Genomic DNA, 17,422 nt, shown 5'->3' with positions numbered 1-17,422 from the left:
AATGGCAGGACAGACTCTTCTAGTGCATCACTGGGTTTTCAGATAAATTCCAGGGTATTTAGCCTCTAGAATGAGAAAAATCAGAACTGAGAACATGATGACTTTGTTAGATTGGAGCATTCATTCATAGTAGAAGCAAGCAAGCACCTTCTGGCACAGACTGGGATCCATGTTTACCTTACGGATGTTATGATGTTTAAACATCTAATAAACCAGATACATAAAAGCTGATTGCATGCAATGGTTGACATGGTTTACTTTTACAGCCAGCATGGAGAAACAGGCATTGTCAGAACTCAGCTCATCTTCATTATCGTAGTCATCTCTTAGAATCAGGGGAATCAGTCTCTGCAAGAAAGTTACAGTTATCACCAGGGCAAGCCAGGAGTTAAGCTAAAGAAGCATTAGGGTTTAAGAGAGAGAATATAGCAAGAGCAACAGAACCTTGGTTTTGTTGCGTTGTGACTGGACTTCCACATAAACTGTTACTGAGGAAATAGGTTTGAAACCAATTCTGTTTGTTACCCTTGGTAGGCATCTGCATGTTACCTCATATATACTTTTTCCTTAGGATGACTTTTCAGTGTATGATTGTCATATGAAATAGACAGTCCCTTGGTTATTTTGACTGTATCTTGTGGGAAAGTTGTGCTGGCTGTGTGAAGGGAGACTTCATAAGTCTGCAGAAATTTTTTAAAAAATAAAACAAACCAAAAAACCCACAATGAAATTATATCACAGGAAACTGAAATTTCTGAAATAACAGCAGATACACTAGTACCATTTACAAAATGCTGCAATGTTGGGAAACCAAGGAAGAGTAAAAAGGCACAGTTAGAATACTTCGTCACTCTCCAAACTTGAAACGTTTCAGGTTATCTTATACTTGCAGTTTATGCAATTAGTAAACTACTAATAATTATGCTTTATTATACTAACACAATTAATCATTTTACTGCATATTTTAATTATATTTTCATTAGAGTTCCTTCAGAACTGTATTTCTGTTTTAGCGCTTACAGCAGAAAGATACTTAAATAGATTCCTTATTTCAAACTCCTAAGGAAACCAAGGAAATTACATATATGTGCTCACATATTGTCCTTTTTTAAGACACTAATTGAAATACAGTTAATATTTTTAATAAAGTTAAAAAGTATGTTTTAGAAACAGAAGTGCTTTGTGGTAAAACTAGGTGTTTATAGCCTACTTTGTGCGAGTACTTATGTCATACGTGTTGTTAGCTTGTGTTTGCTGTGTTAAAGATGCAGGTAGAGTCTTTGGCCAACTGTCCGCAGTGCAGTTCGACAGTTCCACAGTTAGGGTCATGTGTACCTGCAGTGCTGAGTGTTCTGCAGTTCGTAATTTTGAAAATGGATTTGCATTCAGAATTAATAACTTCGATCTGAAATGTCAACCCTGGTCCTGCAGCCGGGATTTGCAGTGTTCTTTGCTGGAGGGAGGTATGGGAAGGTATGCCTGGAGCTAACAACTGAACGGTTTCTTTTTGGCCCTGATGTTTTAGGGGTCTGCTACCATGTCTTTCTAGAAGGGGACTTCCAACCCCACGAACGACTGAACAGCCAGTCATTAGGGGAAAACATCACGCTCGCTCAAGGTCGAGCGAGCACTCTAGTATCAGACCCTTATGCTCTGTACATCACCTAGCGCCCGGAGGGTCGGCGCCACCTTCTCCACTTCTGACAAGGTTGCTATTACGTGTACAGCACAGCTTTCATGTTCTGCCTCCCAGGTGTCAGTGTGGTGTTGTACTTTCCTGAGCATACATGGCGCGTTCACTCATTCTGGCACTGTAGATTATCCTCTCTTCATGGTATTTACACTTCTCCCATATCCTTTATGCTGCCTATCTTCACCATCCAGATGGTACTTCTTGCTGTTGAACTTAAATAGTTATGCAATGTAAGAGTAAAAAATTGGCTGTGTTTCGTCCTTCCATTGTTGTGTTTTGTTCTGTATCCATATGAAAATTATCAAAGTATTTTGCTTAAACACTGTGCAGGAAATCACGTGCTGTTCATACAGTTAACTCTGATTTTACAGGCTAAGAGAAAGTTAGTTGATCTACGTAGTGTGAAAGCCAACAGTATCCTGAACTTGTTCAAATGTGTTACTTAAAATTGCAAAATATCTACTTGCAGCCTTAGTGTAGTAGGTAAACAGTGCTTATCCACTATAGTGAGTGTAATGTTACTGTAACTGGCCAGGGCATTTAATAGTAAGCTCTCCCTCTCAGCAGCCTGCTTCTTCCCATCTTTGTTTTACTTTCTTAAACCTTTTCCCTAGTTATTAGAGGTGGAGCTACTTATTTTAAATGCAAACTTACCAGCATTCCAAAAGTGTTTAATGTATTACATTCAGATGCTGTATCTATGTATAAATCAAGTAGCCAAGGTGCTCTGGAATAGTGCCAGCTAGAATTCCACCAAAGGGGTTTAGGATATTTACTTAGGTACGAATTTTAAAAATCTTGTACATTCTTCACGTGTACACACACAAACACCCCCCGCAATACCAAGGTTAAAGGTCCTTTTCCTTCTTTGAGTTCAGGGAAAAACAACACGTTATCCCATGGGAATAGATACTTGCTGTCCAGTTCCCTGTGGGCTTGTGCAATTAGTGCATCATCACAAAGGGAATACAAAAGTTAATAAAATAACGGAGGTGGCAGTTTTTATTGCCCTTGTACCAGTGCAGGAGAACATACATAAATTGTGAGTCATAATCATAAATGGTTCTTAGAAAACTGCTTTTCCTTCAGTGGTTTTTGACTAGTACTTCATGTAAAAAAAACAAACAACAAAACAAAGGAAAATATTTCTCCCTATTTGAAGGTAGTTAGAGAAATTAAACTTGAGGCCTTGTAAGTTTACTAGGTATCCAGACCTGAGTATGTGCATATGGCATACACCAAATGCAAACTTCTTCAAACCCATCTTCAGTATATGCGAGTTAATATGTGTTTAAAGTTCAGAATATAAAAATTATCTTCATTTGGGTTATTTTACTTTTATCTTCATTTCATTTGCAGAATACATCAACAAGGAAGTCCCACACAGTCTCCTCCTGCAGACACATCCTTCAGCAGTCGCAGGGGACGACAGCTACCGCAAGTTCCAGTAAGAAGTGGCAGTATAGAGCAAGGTATCAAATAATGAGCTTATGATAGCTCAAACTCTTTGATTTCTTACCTTTTTTTACTTAAAGTCTACTTTCATAATTACGCATTCAATGCTATAATTGTACCAATAAAGCAATAGAAGAGAACAAAAGCATATTTGTAGTCTGGGAAATCCAGCAAAGTTTGACTGGTGTATAATTACACATGGTTTAATTGCCTTAATTTTCTAGTATCCTTTAAAATTTCTATTAGAGTTGTGGTAGTTTCCAACACATATCTAATTTGTATTCAGATGAAGAAATCGGGGGCAAAGATTTTGACAACATTCTGACAGTCTTACTCATTTCTTATTTTCTGGTTTATATTAACTGTTGTGCATTGTTAACATAGATTAATAATAAATAATAATAAATATCACAAATCTGTTTTTCTTCTGGAGTTCATAATTCAGTGATTAAAGAATGAAAATAATCACCATGGGAAATGTGAAAGCACAGATCATCAGCTCTTTCTTTCTTAAGAATAAACTGATCAGGCAAAGAGTGCTGCTCTTTTCTGAAAAAGACAATGTAGACCTAGTGGTTGTTGGAGATGTTTTTTACATGCTAATATCAAATAAGTATGAATATTGCTGTTTTCTTTTCTAGCAACATACTGCATACAGAGTTTGAGCTGTTATGGTAAAATGAAATGGCACAATGGATAATATTTGCACGCTCAGGTTTTCTTCTGTGTTTAAAAAGCCTGGTTTCTCATTGACTACAAGCAGCAACTGAGATTGCCATATATTGCAAGGTTTTCTGCTATGTGGAAATTAAAGAAATGTTTCTAATGATGAAATATAGTAGTGCTTTATAGAACTGTTGGCAGACGGCTTTCTTTAACAGATAATGTTGCTGACCATGACCTTCTTATCATGATAGATTAACATAGGGGGTTTTTTTGTATGATGGATTACATTAACATGCAATCAGCTTACATTAATTTTATTGCTTTGAGCTGTGGTGGCATCCTACACCTTCAATTAACACATATAAAAATGTATTCTTGTTTTATACATGTGTTTATTTTGCATGATTAATATACTAATACGAGTGAGTTTTATTCATTTTAAACTTTACATTCGAGTCCTCTCATTTTGTTTTATAGTGAATCTAGGTCTGTCTGGATTATAAACTAGTTACAAACTACATTTACAGCTTCTATTTCTGCATATTAGTAAGTTGGGAGCTTTTTAGGGAAATGTAGTAAGTAATGAGCTTCAAATTTCTTTCACATTTCTTCTGCAATTTCAGAACTTGGTACAATATATAAAGATGAATCAGCTTTTAATTTAATTTTAAGTTGGCTTTCCTTTGGATATTCATCTATCATCTTCCTGCTGTTCTTGATAACTGTTGTGTTGAGAATAAAATACTAGTTTATGTTTCATTAAAGACATTGGAAATGAATGTAGAACTTACCATGAAAATGAGTAGAGGTGGGATATATACAGAAGAGGAAAGAAAAAATGAAAGTTGAGCAGAAGGCTAAAGCTACTCTAGGTTTAGAAAGTCGTTGATACCGTGAACACCTGTAAACTAACCCTGTTTCACTGAACTCTTATTTACACTTGTGGTTGATATGCTTGCGTCCTAAGTATAAAATGTGCAAGTAGGATGTGACATACCGTTTACGTTGTTGTTATATATCATACCGCCTATGACAATATGGCTGTATTACAGCAATGGAAAGGAAGGCTAAAGAGATTTCCTTCTCTACATAGTACTTTGGTATTGTCTAACTGACTGGCTTGTCCTTTTGAAGGAGAGGTATTCTGATTGTACCCATGTTTACCACTTTGTTCAAGCTGAGAATATATTTGCAGAGAAGTACTAAATTGAATAGATTTTATAAATTTTTTTAAATGGTTTTGTCAGTATCTTCTGAAATAAATATGATAGTATGTATAAACTTTATACTACTGTAAGAAATTAAATTCAGTGAGACCATAGCATTTGCTCTGATTTACAGTATCAAATTTTAATATAAGTTTCACCTCTTTAATCCTTTTCAAATGAGTATCAGGGTCAAATAGAGTGACTAGAAGTGATCTGACCCTAATGTAGAATTGAATCCAAAACACATTGAGGTCTGCAAAAGATTTTCATTAACTGTACTTGGAACTGAATTGTGTCCTTAATGATTTAAGTTCACAGTCACAATGGATATAGAAGATGTCAAAATCTAGTGCAATATACAAATGTTAGAGGGAGCATTTCAAAATTTTTGCATTTTCTTCATTTATAAATAAAGCTGCTTCTTGGTGGTCAGTATTGACATCCTGTGTTTCAAGGAAATCCTGTATGATATACCATAAGGTATCATTTTTCTAGTAAAGTACTTCTTTACACTCTAAAGAAATTCTGTTGTGTCAGGAGGGTTGAATACACACCTAAATATATACATCTATGAATCTTTGTCTGTTTTACAAATTACAGTAATTGTTGTAAAAAGATTGAATGTCTGTATATCGAGTGGGGTTTTTATTTGCTGTTTGCATATTCAGGAGGCATAGAAGGATCCAGTAAAGTAGTTTTATTACTCTTTAAAGCTCTCATTAGGGAACACATGAGAGTTAAAGAAGGAGCAAGAGCCTGGTCGTGGTTTTCATCTTCAGAAACAGAGTGATATTGTAACTCTTAATCTTAGATGAGATTTTTACTCTCAGTCTTTAATCTTTAGATCTCAATTGTAAATGATCGTATCCGTGCTAATAAGGCTTCTTCTAGGACTGGCATTGCATCTTGGACATTCCATTTTGTCATTGTGAAGTTTGGAACTAAAAAAACAGTTGTTTCCTTGTCTCCACCCGATGATGTTGTCTTAGTTACTGCTCTGGTTGGCAGTTTGAGAATCATAAAAAGTCAGCTTGTGAGAAAATAAGGTAGTTTTAAAAGGTTCTTTTTACTAGTCACACTTTATTAAAAAAAACCTCATATAATTCTTACAGAGAAGACCGAAATAGTAGTCCCTATTCCATTACAGAAATGGGGTTGGTACTACTGATCAAGAACAGAGGAAAAAGTCTTATATGTAGAGCAAAAAGTCCAGTTTAAGGACTAAAACATGAAAACAGCCTAATTATGCACAACACCAGCAAAAAAAAAAAAAAAAAAAGGCTTCTTGGTGATTATGTTCTAAAGGGGATAGCAGCTTTGCCTTTTGGAGTGGGGGAGGGAGGTAGTTATTTTCACTTGGACCAGTTCTAACTAAATAATAGTAATAATAATAGTACATGCAGACTTTTTAAAGTGGTTACAGTTTAAGATTGTAGGCTTCTGTAATTTTTAGGCAATGCGATTTTTATTTTGATCCCAGTGATACTGAAGGAATTCATGGCTGTATTTCTTTCCTTTGCAACCCCATCAGCATTATTTCCTAGAGTGCAAGGCACACTGGGATGTTATTGCAACTAAAGGTCTTGAGATGCTTGAATATTGAAAGATAGTCTTGTATAGGTGTGTCTGTGTGTGTTTTCAAAAAGTCACGATTTAGTAGTCATTACCCTAACTTATGCTACTTAAGAAGCGTTTTTTATTTCTTTGTTTTAACTGATAATTTTATAAAAGGATCTATAATAAGAAGATGTTTTGGCTCAGTGACTAAAGCAATGAAATTCTAAGCGATGGTAAGGACAATGCTGTGTTCTCCGTATGTCATCCTGTGCCAAGCTGTAAGAGATTTGCATCAGCGTTTTTTTTATTTGCATCATGTTTGAGTGGAACTGTGCAAATCGTTAAGAGGGGTGGGGATTCTGCATTGACCTTGTTTTTCAACTGTTTCTATAACAACTTTGTGTTATGTAGTTGTATGGTTTTTAAAGGATACTTTTGTATAAAGCATATTTCTGCCATCTTTGCTCAGTCTGTCCTCTGTCATTGCAACTATCAAACGTCCTAGCAATTCTTGCTTGAATAGGATTTGAGGGTGGGTCTTTACGCTTCTGTATAATGGTTAATCATTGTATTGATCAAGGAAATGAATACAGCCTGAAGATCTGTAGCATTTTTCTACACTCCTTTTTAGCTGCAGTAGATAATATTGGGGATAACATTAGGAAATCTAGCAAGTGAACAAGAAAAAACATATGTACTATTGAAATTTATTAACCTGTAAGATAAAGGTGCAATGATTGTAGTGTAGAAATTATCTCTAAGAGCTAATTCATGCAAAACATCTCTTTCTCCCTCTATCTGCTTCTGTTTGGCTCTTCACAGCATGATTTCTTTTTCATAGCCTCGACAATGTGGTTTTATGTTTCAGAAGCCCTATAATGAGAATAAGGTTTGTGATAATCAGCAGCCTATTTACATGTAAAGAGCATCTGTAAACATAATTGGACTAGTGTGGTTGTATGTGTTTCCAGTGGCATCTGTTTACGGAAATAGGCCTTATGCAGTGACCTTTAGAAAACCAAAAGTGACCAGCATTAAGTATTGCTGTATCTTAGCTCATGTTAGAAAAAACTACATAAGCTTTGTACATAGCTTGTATGCAGGGTGAATTGCATGTGTGTGTGTGTGCTGCTGTTTCATGAAGGAAGGCTACTCTGAAGACTCTGCTGGTACTGAATGGGGATTACTTGCATACATGTGTATAATATATGTAAAAGTCTTTAATGGTAGTCACATCATAGAGGTCACAAGTGTTTTGATGTCCAGTGTTTCTTTTTAACAAATTAGAATCAGAATTTTGTACAGAAAATCAGTATGTTGTCAATAGATTTGAGTTGAAAATATCTTTTTATATTTAACCAACTTAAGATCCTAAAAAACTTGAATAGCTAGTGAAAACTGTTCTGTGTATATGTACTTGATCATTGAAATGTCATTGCAGTGAGAGTATGGCTGGAGTAATGGTAAAAGATCAGACCCTTTCAGTTAAAACCTTTTTTCAGATCTCGCAGTATTAAACTTGAGTGGCAAAAGAAAAAGAATAAGTCACTTAAATTTTAGATTTTAGTCTTTTAGCATTGTTTGTTTTGTCTTCATATTTCTGGTTTTATTTTGAAATTATTAGGTGGCCTGCATATTTTCAGGCAGCTTGTGGAATCTTTACTCACACTGGAGAGTATTTTTTCTCAGCATTGCTAATTTTTGCAAATGAGTTTAAGCCTCATAATCTTTTATGTTTGCCTTAAAGACCAATTTTCAATCGTCCAGTGGTTGAGTATTACAGATTTCAGTTAATAGAAAATAAATTTGTGAAACTCATTATTGCAGAAAAGGCTTCAGAATCTAAAACAGGGCTATGTGGTTCAGAAGTGAGAGTGATACTTAAAGCAATTTTAAGATTTTTGTATCATTTATGAATTTGGATATGACAATACTGCTCAAGCGGAATGCTTACTTAAAGAGTCCACAATCTGGATCTCAGTAACTTCATTGTTCCTGTTAATTTTAAAGAAAAAGTCATAGACTTTATGATTTGTCATGGTTTATCATTTTAATTTTCTACATTATTTTTACATATGCTGGAGTACTGCCTACTGTACATGCCATTGTCACATGTAACACATTTCTTTATCTAACTTTAAATTTGCTGATTTCTTTTTCTGTTTCCATCATTCCGTGCATTTAATTCATTGAAGAGCAAGAGACTTTTAACTCTTCCACAAAAGGTAAATATTTATGTAATTTTTTACAAATGTTTGGCAACTGTTAATACTGGCTTTTCCCTCAATATATTCCATGTCAGTATATAGTATTTAGTTAACAGTGTTTAACAGGTGGGAAGGTTGTTTCTCAAATATCTATATGCTATCTGATGCCCTTCTTTAGAATCTGAAAATGGTTTCTCTTGTGATTTCTAATTTTCCTACTGAAATTCAATATACTGGATTTAACAGTAGTAGTCGTGGTATTTTACAGGGCTCAGAAGCTGGTCAATTGAGTTAAAGTTCACTCAAAGACTAAGATTTTACCTAAGCTCTTCTTGAGCTCTGCAGAACATCTGCTTCTAATGATGCAGCCATGGCTCTTGGCATCTATGAAGGATGTTTCATAGGTCTAGGCTTGGGAATAGGTGAAGGTGATGATGGCCAGAAACTGTCTTTCACATGCAGAGAGATTCTGAAGAATGAGCTATGTTTTATTTGCATGACAAGCCCTTGACACTCAGAAAGTTAGTCATGTTGTAGGGCAGGTGTCTGGGGCGTCTTACAGCACTCACCTATGAATTTCACCTCCTATGAATTCTCCATGGCTGTCCTGATACAAGTGAATCAGTGACCTCAAACAACAGATATCTAAGGGTGTCTCACAAAGTGAAAAGTGTAGCCTGTCATGTCCCTGTCAAGGCAATGTTGCTGAGAAGTCTTTTTTACTTTTTACTGAAAGTAGGAGTTATCTCAAAATCAAAATGAAGCTTGGAGAGAAAAAATGAAAAAATTAATCCCTTTTAATGTTAACAGCAATATACAATGCTGTAGAAACATTAATAGCACAGATTAACTTTTTCTGACCTTTAGTCCCGAGTCCTGCAGATCTTGGGAAATTCTGATGTGAATATAGGCTTTGGTGGTCAAAGCCAAATTGTGAGTTGAACTTGAATCAAAATATCTCCTACAACTTATTTACTTTCTGAAAGGGTGAATCCCACTGATGCATTCATATTTGCTTAGGTAAAAATACAGCAGCTGTTCCACTAGCTACAAACTCCAACACCCACGACAATACTCAGGAGTATGTTTTCAGGATAATGTTAAAAAAATAAAGTGAAAAAGAAATAGTATTTAGGTATTAGCAATTACAGGTTATTTTGCAGTGTTAAGAATGTACAATGAAATGTCTTAAGTGCTAAGAATGGTTGATTTTACAAATTATTTCTGTCATTTTTGCTTTCTTCAATATTTATATTTCTCTCAAACAGAGCAATACAAATCAATCATGCCAGTTTGTTGTTTATGCCTCTTTCAAGTTCACAAACCTTGTCCTGTGATTTAGACTGCAGTGGATGTTTCTTTGCTTAAAACAATAGACTTTATGTAGGCAAACTAGACCATGACTCTAACAGGTTTGTAAAAGAGCTTGTTTCCACAAGATTTGGATGGACCTGGCCCAAGATTTGGGAGGGTGTAGAAGGTGGTGGGATCTCTAGGCGCACAGATTCCTCTGGCTCAAGGGAGCTGAATGCAGATGTAGCCCAGAGGCAGAAAAAAAGAGTTGGGCAAAAGAGGACAAGCAGGAAGAAGTGGAGTGCTGGCAGTTCTGGGGAACCATGAATAACTTCAGTTGTGCTGACTTACACTAGTAGCCTACTGTTACCTCTGACTTTCCCCAGTGCAGAATAAAACATAAAAGGAATAGACAGTAGGTGAATGGGAGATGGGGATGGGGGGGTTTACAGGATATTATGTAACAAGAGGCATAGGTATGAAGGAAAGCATATACTACAGATACGAACAACACTGACCAAATAAATCTATAACAAAGAAATCAAGCATCCATTCCACTTAATCAATGGGAAGGGTTGTGATAAGGTCTTCAGCAGGTTACTAAAATGCTGACTCAGATTGCTGCCAAACCAGTGGTTTACTTTTTACAAATTTAAAGAAGTATATGTTTTTCTTGTTTGTTGTTTTTTTTTTTTTAAATAGAAGCTTCTTTTTAGATCATCCTTGAAACTCTTCGAGGAAGAACTGGGTGTTGCATCAGCTGGTTCAGATTTTTATATTGGCTTATCTTCCTTCTGGACTGAGTTATTAAACTCAAGGTGGCCACCATGCTTCTGTGTGTACCAGGGAATCCAAGCTTATTTCCCAGCTTGGCAGTCAGAGTATGTGCTTAGGTCATTCCTCAATTCTGATTTGGGAGGAGGCCCAGAGCAGTATCAGCTCCCATGGAAAGGAAACCCATGCACACAAGATTAAAGGAGTCACAGCACATTCTAGTCAGGTACAGGGACCAGGGCTACAGAGCAGGCATCAGAGCCCATGTCCCTTACTATCTACATGTTGCTGATAAGTACTTTTTGAAGTCGTGTATGCAGAGAAGTGCATTTCTTTACCTTAGCAACAAATTGGTTTTTCAGTGTTACTAACCTTGTATTTCAAAACATTCATCTGCTCATGATTTCAAAATTTTGTGTGTTTTTTAAGTTTCACAGTAGAGTTTGCTGTGGATTTTTAAAGTCACGAAACCTACCACAGAGATACTTTATGTATGCACATTGCAAAACTCATCCTGAAGGCTGAACAGAATAACCTGGAGCTCTCTATTATTTCTGAAACGCTTCATCCTGGTCCAACACCAGTGTGAGTTCTCTCCCCTGTGCAGCACAGCCAGCTCTCTAGTGAATGCTCCCCTGCCTTCTCATTTACGTTGCCCACTGCACTGCAGGATTCTCCCATCCAAATCTCATCACTGCTTTTTCCCCCCTGCCTTTGTGCTGGACATCATTGGTTCTGTGTAGTTTCTTCTCCAGCTTCTACCTCTCACTTCCTTAAACCAGATACTGGTTTTTTTCCCCGATTCCTATCCAGAGAGCATTTAAGCAGTACAGAGAGATGAAGCTCCTGGCTTTTGCAGCGTAAAAAGGCTAAGTGTACATACCTCTCAACTGCATTGTAGCTGTAGCTGTCTGTCATTGTTCAACTTTTCTTTTAGTATGAAGACTGAGAGTGAAGAATAGATCAGATCTTTGTTGGCTTCTGGGATAAGTGCAGTTCCCTGTTGCCCTGCCAGAACGTGCTGTTTGTGTCCCAGAGACACTGTTACTGTAAAATAGTTTTTATGAGATACATTTTCATTTCAACTTATTTTTCAGTAGCTTCCTTGTGTAAGCAAATCTTTATATCGTTTTAGACTTTTAGATTTCTTCCCTTAAAGTTTGCATCATAAAGGGCGTGTGATATCTGCGGCGAAGGTTACAGGCATCTAAAATTTTTATGCTGATGTTTTCTTGTTCTGTAGCTTACTCCAGAAATTAATAGTGCAGGTAAGACTTGGAGGATTTCCAAATTTTACTGTTTGCCTACGCCTCCTTTCTGTCTTGACCATCTTGAACAGAAATATGAACTGCCTAAAGAGCAAATTCTGTGTTTGATGCAGACATCACAGAAAAATTGAATAGCCAGTGCTAAGGCATCCATAGGTTTTCTGTAGTCTAGAAAAGACCAATATGGTTATCAGTTTTGATCACAGACCAGGTAATGGCACCGGTTGTTCTTGGCATTAAGCCCATACATCTTAGTACTTACATATTTATCTGACTTTATCTAACTTCTTCATAGCTACTGAGTATTATTGTACCTGTATCCACTAACTCAAAGAGCCTTCTACTGTTAGAAATCTTCCCACAATCAAGCCATTTTTGCCTTATTTTTAATCATTTCTTAAATTTGTTTCTGCAAGACCATGTCCTGGACTATGTATAATTCTCATGACTTCTCCCTAAATCTTTTTTACCAACAGTATGCTTTGAATGATAGTCTTCCTTAGATAAATTGAGTATCTTCCGGTTTCCATGGGTATTTCTAATGTCCTAAAACTCCCTATCTCTGTATGTCATTTAAGCATTTGTTGTTCTTTTTGTAAACATAAAGGCTTATTTTCACGTACCTTGCCAAAATTTCCCTTCTCCTTTCTTGCTTTATTATTTGCTAGATAGCAACAAGTCTCCACTTCAGAGTGAGTGACATTTTTCTGGAGATACATGTGTATCATATACAGCAGTTCAATTTTGGGTGGAAGGTGGTTTTTTTGGAATTTGGTGATGGTCAAGAATCCAAGATGGTCACATCATTGCTACACAGGAGGTAGTTTCAGTGCTAAAACAATTCTAATCTTTTTTTCCAAATGTATGAGTTGGTTCTTTTTAGGTCTTGCTTATTGTCAAGATTCAAAGCATTCTAAAGTCTACAGAACATAGAGTCTATTTGATGATTGTTGTAATGTGAAAGAGGTGGATCTCTAAACAGGTAAGCTCAGGAATTAAAGGCTAGAGCTAGAAAGGCAGCTACAGCATTTTCGCTGCTCCTTGCTAGTTCAGTATTGCTGCATGTAGTACAAACCTTATTTAAATGAGCCCACATATGTTTCATATGCTCATATGCTATGAGCTTAATATATAGATGGTTATAGCATCATGCCTTTTAAGAAACTTTGCAAATAAAATATAGTTTACTCCCTCTTTCAAACCTTAAATAGGGGACTTAAAACCTCAAAATTACTTCATTTTCTTTTGCACTGGTCACTAGTGTTAGTGCAGCTTTTGTAGCTCCCACTGATTTTCATAGGATTGATCTGTTGTTGATACCAATGCAGGCTGAATTTATTTTAAAGTCAGATTTCATGCATTGCTAGATTCACAGTCTGGATTCTAGCCAGGTCTAACCTGTGTTTAACTGATCAGTTAAACAGCAGATAGGGGTCAAAATGTGCCTATACTAATTCTCTGAGGATGGAAATAAAGATGAGGACTGTCAACTAGTTAATGCCATCAGATATAACTCTATAAACTTTACCATAGAGTTGACATATTAAAAGGAGTTTGTAAATTCTTAGGAAAGAGATAATCTCTTAGAATAATTAAGGAATGGCCATCTCCTTTAAGAAAAAACAACTGTTGGCCTGTCATAATTTTCTCTGAGGGTAGGTTGCAGTTTGAAAATGAGAGCGCTGTAGCTATTTTATTTAGTTTATTCCCTACCTCCTTTAAGTAACATATTATGGATTTCCATATTTTAAACAATCGAAGGAGAGCATGTATTTTATAAGCTGTCAATAAAATAAGAAAGTCACATTCCTTATGATGGAAACATTTACCAAGAACTGCCTTTAAATTAATCAAAATTTCTTTTATCACAAGAAATACAAATGAGTTTTTTAATTACTTTATGAGTAAAAAACCAAACCATTATGTGCATACCTTAAATTTTCTTTTACTAATACCATGATCACCTCTGCAAAGACTGGAAATCCAGATGTTGTACTTCCAGCATTTAGCATATTTAGAATCCTGTAAGATCTGTTATGAATTACAGTACAGGGTGCACAGTCTTCACAAGGATGTTTCTTGAATGACATGAGACGAAGAGACCCAGGAGGAGCTGATGGACCTGCTAGCCAATGGGATAGGAGATGGTCTTAATCTTTGTAGACTATGTCTTCTTCCTTTGTGAATGTCATTCACAGTGGAAGACAGATGGGACTTAGCAGTGAGTTGAGTAATAAACTGAGTAATAGCTAAGGGCACTTATGTTTGATGGAAAAATACATTGGACAGTTAATTCTTGGTAGCTTGTTATGGTGGCTTGGCCCAAGCCAGCAATTAAGCACCCACCATCCACTCACTCACTCCACCCTCCACAGTGAGATGGGAGAGAGAATTGGAAGAGCAAAAGTGAGTAGATCTCGTCGGCCAAGATAAAAAACAGTTTAATAAGTGAAGAGAAAAAATGAAAAAAACCCAACCAACCAACAAACTCACCACCAAGTGATACAAGAGCAATCACTCACCACCTCCCACCAGCAGACCAATGCCCAGCCAGTCTCCGAACAATAGCTACCTTGGAAAGACTACCCCCAGTTTTATTGCTGAGGATGATGCTATACTGTACGGAACATCCCTTTGGTCATTTGGGGTCAGCTGTCCTGGCTGTTTCCTCTCCCAGTCTCCAGCCTACTTGCTGGGGGGCGAGTAGCATGAGAAACAGAGAAGGCCTTGGCGCTGCGTGGGCACTGCTCAGCAATTGCTAAAACATCTGTGTGTTATCAACACTGGTTTAGTCACAAGTTCAAAACTCAGCACCATACAGGCTGCTGTGAAGAAAATTACCTTCATCCCAGACAGACTAGTACACTTGGGATTATAGGAGTCAGACCAGATAACAAATATATTAATGAAGTATGACATTTTGATTCCATTCCTATGTCTGTCTTTTCTCTCCTGCATGGCTTGATTGTTTATGTACATAATTGTTGCACAACCTTCACGTGGTTTACGTAAGAAAACCCATTGTAGTAAAAACTTTAGCTCTAAACTTGCATTCCTTATCTAAGCAGTCTGCTTAATGAATTATCTTCTTTCAATTACTTCTTATACTGATTGATCTCACATCTGAATCAGTAGCTCTTGAAGAAATGAGAGTGATTGCTCCTTCAGGTGTGACTTGTGACACCAAAGAGAGTAACATGTTGACACAACTGATATTGATGGTAGTTCTACCACTAATTTCAGATGCTTGTGGTAAATCTCCATAATTTGAATTCTAGGACCTCTGTAGAATTTAGAGGTCTTGGGATTACAGTGCTTCGATATGTGAATTACTGTGTAGTCCTACCTCTCAAGAGCTCCAGGAAAAGCACTCTGTAAATACTGATGTCCTAAAAGAAAGTAGAACCATATTTTTCTGAGAGACAGGTTAAGTTCTTAAAGTATTGTTTATGTCAAATTTTCATTACCTGTGGTAACCAGCTGTGTTCCAAGAAAGTAGTGTGATCATATGGTGTTGTTACCTATGGTTGTTACAGCTTCTGCTAATGTGCTTTTGCTCCTGTGTTAGATTTTTTCCTGCTTCTTGTGATTAACATGTAAAGAGTATATCAGGCTACTTATCAGGCATACAAAATTTTCTATCACGGAATTGAGCTAGATACAACATATGTTCAGATGTGCATGCTAAACAAACCTGAAAGGAACACAGTTGTATTTTCTAGAGCAGACTTATATTTCACACAGTTGCTTGCTTAGAAATACATTACCAGCTAATTGGTGAGCTAAATACATTTTACTCCATGCACAAAACTAAATTTCTTCATTAGAAAATTTAGATTTACTTCACAGTCCTCATTAATTTTTCTGATATTATTTTATATAATGATATCTAATGATGCAAAACAGAATATAAGCATGGGGTTGAGGGTAAGTATTTAAACATAACAAAAATCAAGCATTACTGAGTTAAGGTTGAATATTTACCCAACCTTGACTGCAGTAGTTTTCATGTACAGTCACTGAAATAGCATCTCATTACATAATAGAATATTCTTTCTCAGGTATTGTAAGTAATACAGAGTAACATTCTTTCATATAAATTATTTAGTATAACATACAGTTGACAAGGTGAAGCACCTAAAATTCACACAATGAAAGGGTTATTTTTTAGAGTAACTGTAATCTGTGCACCATACACATATAGGGCTAAATTTTTAAAGGGGTCTCAATTTTCCCTCTGATTTTATATCCTCTGTCCATTTCATGCATGTATGATAGGATTAAGATATCTGAGTTTTTCACTTGAGTCACTAATTGATATATCTTAATCCTTTCATATCTGTCCGTAAAATAAGAGGCCATCTTTAAAAATTTCACCTAAAGTGCTCAATTTTGCCTTCAGATACCTCCATGCAACTTCCATTGAAGTAATTGGAGCTGTGCCTGCATATCTGATGGTGGAACTGGACTCATTACAATTAAGGTACACATTTACCAACATAATTAGTCATCTGGAGTAATCGCTGGGCCCAGTGTGACATTCTGCATGTGCAGAATTTCCTAGATTGGACCCTCTGCGTGTGGGAGATTGAAGATTACGATAACTTTATTTCTTGCCTTAAATTTGTAGCTGTAGCAGAACTTTAATGTCATTTGCTGTATTTAATTTTCCTATTTTAAATAAGAAACGTGGAAGGAGGACTTGAAAACAACATATATTTCAGTGATGTCGTTGTATATTTTTTCATACCCGGCCAGCACACAGACATTCCATGATTTCCACGAACACATTACGGATGGTACATGCATGCATAGTCATGATTTGTGCTATAGCACAAGTTCAAAATATCCAACCCTGAGTGTACTGCTTTCTTTTTGTTTATTTGTGCTCACAAAGCACAGACAAAAAGTAGATGTGTAAAGAATCCCACAGTTAACTAGCAGCATAAAACCCAGATATGATACCATTGGTACCTCTTAATTCACAATACAAATCTGTAAACAGCATGATAGAGTACTTATTTTCACCTAATTTAAAATTCTCTGTGTTTTGTGATTGATTTAATGCAGCTTTTAAATTAGTGTCACTGTCCTGTCACTGGTCTGGGGAGGGGCTATTGACAAAAATCTTGACTTTTAAAGCTAATCATTTTGGAGAAAAACATGTAAATGTTTTGTTGACCCAAAAGCAGAAGATTTTGTGGAGGTTTTCCCAAATAAAATGCCAGTCTTGAATTTGTGACCACACAAAAAATGCCAACTAAAAGAAATTGTTCTGGGATGTTATAACCTATTAAAACA

The 17,422-nt window shown here is 36.2% G+C and overlaps 1 protein-coding gene across 4 annotated transcripts in view; it reads left to right on the top strand.

Moving 5' to 3' along the window:
• Window positions 1–17,422, top strand: part of RIMS1 (regulating synaptic membrane exocytosis 1) — a 337,498-nt gene that overhangs the window by 237,756 nt on the left and 82,320 nt on the right. For 2 of the 4 annotated variants that reach the window (XM_059835905.1, XM_059835904.1), the window contains 3 exons: window positions 1,526–1,708; window positions 3,053–3,165; window positions 8,775–8,804. In XM_059835905.1, coding sequence (XP_059691888.1) covers window positions 1,526–1,708; window positions 3,053–3,165; window positions 8,775–8,804 — 326 coding nt within the window. The remainder of the gene's footprint in view (window positions 1–1,525; window positions 1,709–3,052; window positions 3,166–8,774; window positions 8,805–17,422) is intronic. The other 2 variants (XM_059835908.1, XM_059835906.1) reach the window with 2 other exon arrangements.

This window comes from Gavia stellata, chromosome 2, assembly GCF_030936135.1.
Source record: "Gavia stellata isolate bGavSte3 chromosome 2, bGavSte3.hap2, whole genome shotgun sequence".
In the NCBI taxonomy this organism is placed as follows: Eukaryota; Metazoa; Chordata; class Aves; order Gaviiformes; family Gaviidae; genus Gavia; species Gavia stellata.
This window is presented reverse-complemented; position numbering and strand designations above follow the sequence as displayed.